Here is an 11,330-nt window from a genome sequence, read left to right on the forward strand (position 1 = left end):
AGGGTTAAAGTAAAGGGGTGAGGTGAACAACTGGCCTGGATAGTAATTAGCAAGTACATACATTGGGGTGTGTTCTTCAAATTTGTCTACTAGAGTTGGTGTGAATCGATTTGAATGTCCCATCAGCAATGAGAATAGTCTGTGGTAACAGGACGGGAGAAGGAGTCTTGTCGGTGTCTGTTGGTCTTCTTTTGAGTAGCTGGCTTGATGCAACATTAGTGTTGTTTTGTGATGCAATATGATGTCATTCCAGGATAGATAATCAAAATAAATAATCGGTGGAGGGCTAGACCAAAGTCAGAAGGGACATTGCTTCCTCTTCACTTGATTAATTAGGGCATTTTTCACATCATTGTTCCTTATGCTATATATGAAAGGGTTTAACATTGGTGTTACTGTCGTATATAGAATAGGAACTACTTTGTCTGTTTCAATAGAATATTGGGTAGTTTTTGAGTGGGGTCGAAGATACATGAACATAATAGTCCCATAGAAGAGGGTGACAACAGTGAGGTGTGAGGCACAGGTGGAGAAGGATTTCTGCCTCCCATGTGTTGAAGTAATCTTCAGGATCTTGGAGATAATATAAATATATGAGATCAGAATTAGAAAGAAAGCACTCCCGGCAATCAATCCTCCTGAGATATACAGAGATAACTCATTGAGAAAGGTGTCTCCACATGACATTCGTACAAAAGCAGGTACTTCACAAAAGTAGTGGTTGGTGTTAAGATTCTAAAGGGGGCTTTACACGCTACGATATCATTAATGTTTGGTCGCCGGGGTCAAGTTGTTAGTGACACACATCCGGCGTCATTAACGATATTGCAGCGTGTAATACTTACCAGCGACCTTAGGCGACCTCAAAAATGGTGAAAATCGTTCACCATGGAGAGGTCGTCCCAAAGTCAAAAATCGGTAAGGGTTGTTTAGCGTTGTGGTTCATCGCTCATGTGGCAGCACATATCGCTATGTGTGACACCGCATGAGCGAGGAACGTCTCCTTACCTGCCGCCTGCCGCAATGAGGAAGGAAGGAGGTGGGCGGGATGTTACGTCCTGTTCATCTCCGCCCCTCTGCTTTGATTGGCCGGCCGCTTAGTGACGTTGCGGTGACGTCGCTGTGATGCCAAACGTCCCTCCCCCTTGAAGGAGGGATTGTTCGGCAGTCACAGCGCCGCCGTCGACCAGGTAAGTATGTGTGACGCTGCGTAGCGATAATGTTCGCTACAGCAGCGATCACAAACAATCGCATGCGCGACGGGGGCGGGTACTTACACGATCGCTATCGCTAGAAATTGCTAGCGATATCGCTACCGTGTAAAGCCCCCTTTACAGAATGGAAGTTGGAACGTTAGGTACAGCTGCAAGAAAGCATCAATTAGTACGACACTCCATGATGATGCAACTAAGTAAAAACACAATGTCCTGCTCATTATGGTGTTATAATGCAATGGCCTACAAATAGCGGCAAACCTATCATAGGCCATGACGGCAAGAATTATACATTCCGTAGCTCTCAAAATTAAGGAGATGTACATCTGTGCCCCACATCCAAATAAAAAAATACTTGTGTCTTTGGCTAAGGTGTTCAGTAATAGTACTGGAACAATAGACGACGAGAAACAGATGTCAATGAAAGAGAGGTTGGTAAGAAAAAAGTACATAGGACTGTGTAGACTCGGATTGGTCCTCACCATGATGATCAGCAGAAGCTTCCATGATATAGCAATTATATACAATATAAAAAATATGATGAAGAAAATGACTTGAAGGTGATGGACAGTAGATAACCCAAGTAAGATGAATCTTCCGAAAGTAGTTTGATTTGACTGTTTCATGGAATTTAGGTGATCCCTGATATAAAAATAAAATATATATAACATATTGATTTTGATGTTAAATACATTTTTTAAGCAATTACTATTAAGACTTACCAGTGACCACCATTGTAGAAACATCTTACAAAGATGTGAACTTTAGAAGATGGAAGTTGTCATATTGAAAGTAGTTTATTTTAGGTTCTCAACGATGCCTTCGGAAGACTTACTTTTGGGTAGTGCCTACTACAGTACTGATATGGTGTGCCTTATACAAGAAATATCCTCTGTTGGTTAAATTATGATGATAATAAACTTTACCACAAATTTTTCGAAAACCAATTGTAGAAAAATATATGTTGATCCACCACCTTGTTGAGTTGACCTTTAGCCATCTCCAAACAGATCGAGGTTAACATTTATTTTATATATTTCACTGTCTTCATTGATTTTCCAAAAAATATTCACAACTTTTCATTTTTTGATGAGATAAACGAAAGGCTGATGCTTTGTCCTACAATTACAGTTTAGGAACATTTTTTACTTATAACAATCCAGTCTTAAATAAGGCACGAAATCTTGATTAATGGGTTAATAGGTTTATCTCAAAATATCCTTGCGGTGAATGAGAATAATGTCCTCTTATATATTTTGCAATTAATTCTTTCTAATTCCCGCTATGTTGTTGATTTTCCCAAGTCATTTGTACCAGAGAATTTCGCACCTGTGGAATAAATGATTATCTCTTCTCTCCTGATAATGCTTTATAAATTTGAAGTTTATTGTTTAAGTATCATAACAGTCATATTTAGAATATGTAGCTGTGCTGTGGGCGTTATCATTATCATTTATATTTACATATGTAATTTTTCATATTTTTGTTTACAATAAAGCTATTTTGTATATTCATATTTAGTGTGTCACACCAATGGCAGCATGACTCAAAGCCTAGCAGACAGGCATATTTAATTAAATACTCTACTTTGCAGCATTTAATTCTTCACAATTAATATATACTACATCCAATACAAATAAAAAAAAAACTAAATTCAGAAGCATTAGTCAATGTATATAATAAGGGAGAACAGTTTATTTATTTTTACCTGAGGTCACTGTGTAATCATATACAGTTCTATACATAATAAAGGAGGACACTAAAGAAGGACACCTTGTAATAATGGACAACACTATACAGAATAAAACAGGACACTTATAACGGTCAGCACTGTACATAAAGTAGTGCACTGTAATAATGGATGGCACTATAAATAATAGACAAAAGAATACTACAGCATCAGTTTATTTTGTGATCTATATAATAAGGCAGGACACTATATAATAAGACTTGGCACAGTACATTATATGGGAGATTGTTTTGAAAACATGAGTGTTTCTACGATCATCTCTCTGTATGCAATTCAGGATAGATACTGTACAAATACTTACATCCAGGGACTTACCATTAAAATCTCATCTAATTAGTGTTGATTCTTTATTTTATTTACAGCCTATTGAAATTAGAGCGTCATGCCCCCAACAAGCCTCTACAATTAAAAATATAAATTTATTACCTACTGTATGTTTTCCTATTGAGTATGTAAATCCGTTACCTACTGTAAAAACTCAAATCCCATTCATTACCCACTGAGTTCTAACCCAACCCCCAATTCTTTAACCATGGTACCCACTGCTCTTCATTTCATTACTAACTATACTTTCCCCATCCAAGTCATTACCAGATGTTACCCCCTAAAATTCATTACCCATTGTGCTTTACCCATCCATAGTATCCACTTTACTCCACCGAACACCATTATGATCATAGGCACTCATACAATTCATTGTTCCATTGCTCCCAGGCCCCCATGAATATGCAATACCCATGGTGCTCAATTACTCTCTTCTCAGTTCATTACCCACCTTACAATCCAACCCTCTAACCTAAACAAAAATATTTCATTTATTACAACTTCTGGGATTTTTTTTGACCATTTCTGGTCTCCTTCTGCGGAATAATGCATGTGGTGGAATGACACCATTGTTACATGAGCATCCTAGAAAAGGAGCGGGGCACAAAACCAACAGTTTCTGTAGCGCAGCTGCTATATGAAAAAAATTCTGAGCCCTTACAAAGCTATCAGAACTGTAGGAACTCATCCTTGGCTCACTGTTTTGTGATGCCTTATTGATGGTGATATTTGACTTAATATGGGCAATAACGTTCTAACCATTCAGCACTTAGGACAGTTGCCCACATTATGCTTATTACCATCTAACAGTAAACTAGGCTTCCATATTCCCTTCAACGAAAACTTTACAGGCATCTCTATGTCATGTCAAAACTTTTTTCTTTTTTATATAATATATTTTTATTAATCTTTCATTAAAAGAATACAACATTGCCACAATCTAGAAAATGTATGCAGTAAAATGGAAAAAGATAGGTGACATCCATGGAACTAAGCCCAGGTGGTTTATTAAAGAGGTTATCCCATGAACACAGTTAATTTTAAAGTTTGATTTTAATCAATAGATCTTGGAATAATAATAATTTTCACAATTGTATGTGCCTTAAAAAAATGTTCCTGTGCTGAGATAATCTTATATATGTGTCTTATGTATGTGCTGTGTAATGGCCGTGTCTGATCGTACAGTGACAATGTCTGATCATGCCACACCTCCTGGGCCGGGGAGGAAGCAATAGAGTATACATATTTTACAGCATGAGATCACAAATTATTTTTTTGTGAGGTAAAACATTTCCCTTCCTGTTTTTAAAAAATGTTTTACCTCAAAGCAAGAATGATTTGTGTTCCCATGCCGTAAATTCTGTATACTCTTTTGCGTTCTCCCCCATCCAGGAGTTGTGGTTTGACTTTTTTTAAACACAACCAACTGGGGAATGTATTCCAAGATTTATTGATTAAAATTAACTTTGTGGGAAAACCCTTTTAAGTTAAAGAGGTGGCAAAGCTAAAACAATTAATATTGTTTTTAAAAAGGTGTCTGACCGATACGAATTGTCAGAATGGTGAACTTTTATCCTTGTAAGAACAGAGCAGCAGTGTGCATGTGCAACCTGCATGTCATTTAGACACTATGGGGTTGATGAATGTTAAGTTTGTCTTTTTCCTACAGCCTTATAATGACCAAAATGACTGACCTACCATACCATCTTATAATGGGGATTAAAGTTTCCTCATCAGGAATTTAAGTTCCCACAGTTGCTTATCGATGCGGGTCCCAATGGTAGTACAGTACACCCACTGACCAGAAGTTGTCACCTATACAATATATCAGTCTTTTACCTGACATATTCTTGACAGGGGTGTCTTTGGCTCATCCTGCTGTGATCCCCATTAAGGATTATTTTTAGTTGTCTTTTGGACTATACTAGAAGTGGCGCTAGTGCAAATTTTTTGTTATCTCGATCAGCTATACATTCTAGTGTTGTAGCACAGGTTGCTCTACCGGGCAACATTAACTGATACAGCATTAAAACCAAATGTGTTTTGTGTATTTAAAAGGTTAATCTCAAAGTACAAAGTTATCCCATATCCAAAAGTTTTAGCTGTAAACTTGATGACTGCTGGAGATCTGACTGGTGGGACTTGCAGTGATGTTGTTGAAGATTTGAACCACAAAAACTATGCTCTGAAGAGTGGAGGTGCCCACTCTTGACCTCCGCTCTTTTTTTGGTCTACAGAAGTGCCCAAGCGCCCTGCTTTCTCTGGTAGTACCATTGGCAAAAAATGGAGCAGATTACCATCATGCGCAACTCCACTCTCTTCAGGAAACTTGTACCCAGCCCTGTCCTCAGGGTTTGGGAGTAGTGTTGAGCGAGTAGTTGACTATTCGTACTCTCTATGCTGTTAGCGAGTACTGTCTGCTACTTGCATATTTGTTACGAATAGCAGGTGCAATGTAAGTCAATGGGAAATACTCGCTAAGTAGCGAGTAACCCGAAAGCCGTATTTTTTCTTGTGAGTAGTGAATAGTACGGCTTTCATGTTACTCGTTACTTAGCAAGTATTTCCTATTGACTGACATGGCGCCCACTACTTGTAACGAATATGCGAATAGTGGACAGTACTCGCTAACAGCATAGCGAGTACGAATAGTTAACTACTTGCACAAAACTAATTGAGAACCCTGATCTCAGGATCGTAGGAGGTCCCAACTATCAGACCCCAAAGAATAGATGATAACTTGATTGTTTGGAAATAAACTCTACTCTTCTAGGACTTCCAATGATTTTTATTTCAGTTAGGTCCTCATAACAAATTTCATACCAATGCATTTTCTTAGATTTTTGGTCCAATTTTTAATTTTCTTTCTGTTGAAGTCAGGTTTTTTTTAATTCTTAGGGCTAGTAAAAAAAATGGAAAACTCTGTGGCCCCACTTCCCTTGGTTAATAGAGCTGGAAAGGTTGAAATATGGAAGATCATAACTTGGAAACAAGAAACAGCTCCTCGCTGAATATTTGAAGGAGCCAATCAAAGTACAAGGATGAGAGCTTTAGAGCTTCATGGTGTGGATGGTTTTAATCAATCCCCTGATACCTCTTTCAAGGCCAGATTGATTTCCGCATTCACTGACATGTATGGATCTGCCATACTGCACCTCCTACTGTGTACTCTTCTGGCTTCCTTTAAAAAAAGGAACATCACAAGATCCTAAACCACTTGCTAAAAACTTTGGCTTTGCAACCTTTTAGCAGTATCATTTCAAAGAGTAGACTGTGCAAAAACGTTCATCTTGTCTTGGCACAGAATTCCGTTATAGACAATGAGAAGAATATTCCATGTTGTGTAGGAGGTGGGTGTATGACGGAGAAAGAAACTGATGAATACAATAATAAATAGATGATGAGAAAACACAAGTATAAAAAACACATCTGTTTGTCAATCTGTTTGAATCTTCCATTATTCCATTTAATTGAGTGGCAATCGTTTATTTTTAAAATACTGCAAAAATCAATATTAAAAATAAGGATTCATACTATGCTATGTTGAGAATATGATTTTGAACATTAGATCTTATCAACGTCTAGTGTATAAATACTGATCCCTATTGAGTGAAAAATCTGGAACACTAGTTACATAAGTATGGATCCATAGTTTAGACTCAATTGATGACTGGTAAATATCCGGTCTGAAATTTGGCTTTGACTTCATAGTCTTCTATGTGGAAGAATAGTGGTATGGTTTATGGATTTCAATTTTTCTCAGAAGTTGGGATCTAAACCATAGTGGACAATTAAAGAAAAAATACTGATTATGGTTTTTGAAAGGAAAGAGATGGATTTCCAGGAAAAAATGACTGACCTGGTTAAAAGTTTTTGACAATCTCTATTTTCAGCTCAACTGTCCATCCCTAATAATATTAGAAACTGTACAAGAGGACTGGAAAGAAAAGTAACAAATATTATTTGTGACTTTAGTCTGCTAGTAACAGCTGATTGTGATTACCAGGGTTTTAGGCATGACCGTTACTAAGCAGTCAATAAGGTTCCATTATGTCTCATGCTCCAAACTTCCTTGCTGCTAGAGTGGAGTCCTACACCAAGTTTTGCAATGGATCCTCATGGTTGATTCCCTCTGACTGAGGAATACGTGTAGTGAAGTTTATAGGCAGAGGATAGTTGAATTATGGTGGTGTTGTCCGATGAAAACCAGTTATCCATAGGTGATAACTTACTGATCATGAGGGTCCGACTGCTGGGTCCCCGCTGATTGGCAGAATTTGGATTTTTTTTTAATCCTCAACCAAGTACTTTTGTCCCCATTAGACTGGAGTAGCAGGTTAAATGCTGACACTCCATTTTTCCTGTATGGGGCTACCAGAAAAAGCTCTCAATGCAGAGCTCAGCAGCCCTATAGAGAATGAATTCAGCAGCTGCCAAGCTTGGGAATTGCTTATCCATTCTAAACAGGATAAAAGTGCACTGATCGGTACATATCCCATTGTTTGGACTCCCACAAATCAATAAGTGACCACTTTGGAGACTCAAAATGTTGGAAACTTTGTAAGTATTTTTACAAATTCATACAATCCAGTTATCAATAACTTCTAATTGGGCACTTGGGTCCAAATTAAGGCCCCATTAGCAGCGTCTGTGCATGTGCTAGTTTCCACTGCTGTGTATAGAGTTATTGGAGGCATCTAATAGATTGATCTGGCCACTTGACGCTTGATCAATGGCTCCATATTGGACAAGAGCACTGTACTGTTGGAGAGAGTGGCACTTTTAAATAAGGAGCTCTGCGCTTCTCCTGAAAATATTTTCTTTTGGTAACTGGATTAAATTAATTCTTCCTGCACAAGTGGCCAACCCCCTAATTTCGTAAGCAACATTGCTTCCTTTTCAGTTGATTGATTACTGAGTTTTTCACGTCGTTATTCCTTATGCTATATATAAAAGGGTTCAACATTGGCGTTACTGTCGTGTACAGAATGGGCAATACTTTGTCTGTTTCAATGGAGGATTGAGAGTATTTTTTTGAGTGTGGCCGTAAATACGTAAACATAACGGTGCCAAAGAAAAGGGTGACAACAGTGAGGTGTGAGGCGCAGGTGGAGAAGGATTTCTGTCTTCCATGTGCTGAAGTAATCTTCAGGATCTTTGAAATAATATGGATATATGAGATCAAAATCAGGTAGAAGGTAAACACGGCAATCAATACTCCTGAGATATATATAGATAATTCATTGAGAAAGATGTCTCCACAAGACATTTCTATAAAGGTTGGTAACTCGCAAAAGTAGTGATTGGTGTCAAGACACCTGCAGAATGGGAGTTGGAATGTTAGGTACACCTGTATAAAAGAGTTAATGAATCCAACACTCCATGATAAGGCAGCTAAGGAAAAACACATGGTTCTGCTCATTATAATGTTATAATGCAATGGTCTACAAATAGCGGCAAACCTATCATAGGCCATGGAGGCAAGAATTATAGTTTCTGCACAACCCAAACCTAAAGAGACAAACATCTGTGCCGCACAACCGACTAAGGAAATACTTTTGTCTTGGGCTAAGGTGTTCACTAATAGTACAGGAACAATAGAGGTGGAGAAGCAGATGTCAATGAAGGAAAGGTTGGTCAGAAAGAAGAACATGGGACTGTGTAGAGTTGAATTGGTCCTCACCACGATGATCAGAAGAAGGTTTCCTGATATAGTCAATAAATACATGATCAAAATGACAATGAATAAGATGACTCGTAGTTGAGGGTCAGTTGACAACCCAAGAAGGATGAACCTTCGGGATGTGGTTTGGTTCAATTGTTCCATAACATTCAGGTGATTCCTGATATACAAAGAAATGAATTAACCGTAAAATAGTTTCTACTCTACTTACAAATTTTAGATTATCTGGTCTTATAATAATTAGTCACCAAAATACTGCTAATTTAACATCACGAGGTTTAACCAACAATAGATGCTTTAATGGAGTAGAATTACACTAGACAAAGGAAACTAATCGAAGGTGAATTCCAGGAAATTGGACCCTCAGTGTAGATCTCCTCAGATCTCAATGTTAACAGTTTTTTTGTTCTTGTGAACCTATTGTTGCTAAATGTTTACTGCAATGGTAGCCAGTAGAATTCTTAAATTCAGCTAATCAGAAAAATAGATTAAAAATTATTTAGAAATTCAAGACTTGCTGAATGTTGCTGGACAATTCAATTGGCAGTAGATGCATTAAATGTATTCAAAATAATTTTATAGTCTCAAGTTGTCTTGGAAAGACGTTTATGACTAGTGATGGGCGAACCCCCCGATGTTCGGGATCGGGAGATTCGCCCAAGCTTTTTGTAAAGTCTGTGCTCGGGGTTGGAGATAGCACAAACTTGCGTCCGAACCTCAAGCTTGGACTTTACAGTTATGGGATTGGGCGGAGGGGCTGTAAAATAAAGGATATAGTTAATAATAAACATTGTCATTATACTTACAGGTCCCATGAAGCGTCCTGCAGACTTTGTCTCCTGGGCACTTCTGCTTCCGGGTCTGATCAATAACTTCCGGGGGTATTCACTGAACTGCTTATCACTTGGCAGTCTTTGGCTGTTTTCGACCATGTTCGCGATGATGTCAGGGGTCACCCGAGTCCATGGCTTAGCCATCGACTCAATTGAACTTTGACAATCACTGTCAGTGTCAGTCTGCTTCTCACTCTGTAGAGACACTTGTCTGCACAGAGCGATAAAGCAGAGCTGACATTGCTCTCCCTGTGGGCTACGTCAGACTGAGGAGTTTTTTTATAATAAAGATGGAGTCTCTACATTTTTTTTGTTTTTTAATTTATTTCCAATAAAAACATTCTTTGTGTTGTGTTTTTTTAACTGTTAACTAGAAATTCATGGTGCCCATGTCTAATTTGGCATGACACCATGAATTTTGGGCTTAGTACCAGCTGAGAATACAAAGCTGGAAATAACTCTTTTATTACCCAGCCAGCCACCACCATCGAGGCCGCTGAACGAGCTGGTTAAAGTGCCTGGAAATGGTGTTAAGAAACAATGCACCATTTCCAAGGGTGGATGCCGACTGTGTTTTTTTGCATGGGGGCCCAGAATGCTTGGGCCTTACCATGCTGAAAATCCCGACCCCTAGCTGCCTGGTTTTACCTTACTGGCAATCAAACTATGGCAGGAGCCCATAGATTTTTGTTTTAATTATTTTTTATAATATAATATCTGCGCTGAGAATCAAAAATACAGCAGAGTGCTACGTCATTTTTTTAATTATTTATTTATTTTTACACTACTATATGTGTGAGGTACCCAACAGCCAATCACTGATGGTGTCACGCAGAATGGGCGTCTGTGATAGGCTGTTGGGGTAACCTGGAATCTGCCCATAAATTCTAGATGCTAGAATATATGGGCTGGTTTCACGTTACTCCAACATCCAATCACAGACCCCCATTCTGTGACAGCATCTGTAACTGCCTATTATTTTAACAGTAAAATAAAACAACACAGAGAAAAAAATATGTTATTAGAAATAAAACAGAAGACATTTAGGACTCCATCTTAATTACCCCCCAAAAAAAACCTCCGATGTAGTCCAAAGGCGGGCGAGCATCTTCAGCTCTGCTACCTCTGTGCGAGGAGACAAACACAGGCCTCCTCACACAGACTCAGCTGAGAGCTGTCAGAGACTTCACCCGAGTGCACAGCTGAGGCTGTTCAGCTGTGCCCCCGGTTAACTGCTTCTCTACACTGAGGGTATGATTTCACTTACGTATGACTCCTGCGAGTCTCGCATCGGTATCACCGTGCACGGCGCACACTGACCTGACAGGAGCGCTTCAGCTGAATGGAAATACATGCAGCCGACCTGCACCTGTCAGGAGAGTGTGCGCCGTGCCCGCTGATACCGTTGCGCGACTCGCACAGTGACTGTCAAAGTTCAATCGAATCCATGGCTCATGGACTCGGGTAAACCCTGACATCATCGCAAACACGGCTAAAAAAAGGCGAGAACTGCCGAGTGAATAACA

General features: G+C 38.9%; 1 protein-coding gene and 1 pseudogene across 1 annotated transcript; both read right to left on the reverse strand.

Moving 5' to 3' along the window:
* Positions 1-297: 297 nt before the first annotated feature.
* Positions 298-1,843, reverse strand: LOC142257581 (olfactory receptor 5V1-like; annotated as a pseudogene).
* A 6,315-nt stretch (positions 1,844-8,158) lies between these two features.
* On the reverse strand, positions 8,159-9,121 carry LOC142257582 (olfactory receptor-like protein OLF3). Its single transcript, XM_075329720.1, has one exon. It carries the CDS (start codon positions 9,113-9,115, stop codon positions 8,159-8,161), a length of 957 nt encoding a protein of 318 aa, XP_075185835.1. The 5' UTR covers positions 9,116-9,121.
* Positions 9,122-11,330: the final 2,209 nt, after the last annotated feature.

The sequence above is a fragment of the Anomaloglossus baeobatrachus genome, chromosome 12 (assembly GCF_048569485.1).
Source record: "Anomaloglossus baeobatrachus isolate aAnoBae1 chromosome 12, aAnoBae1.hap1, whole genome shotgun sequence".
Taxonomy (NCBI): domain Eukaryota; kingdom Metazoa; phylum Chordata; class Amphibia; order Anura; family Aromobatidae; genus Anomaloglossus; species Anomaloglossus baeobatrachus.

Excerpts from the sequence above, each read along its gene's own strand:
- LOC142257582 (XM_075329720.1), bottom strand. The coding sequence starts at position 9,115 with ATGGAACAATTGAACCAAACCACATCCCGAAGGTTCATCCTTCTTGGG.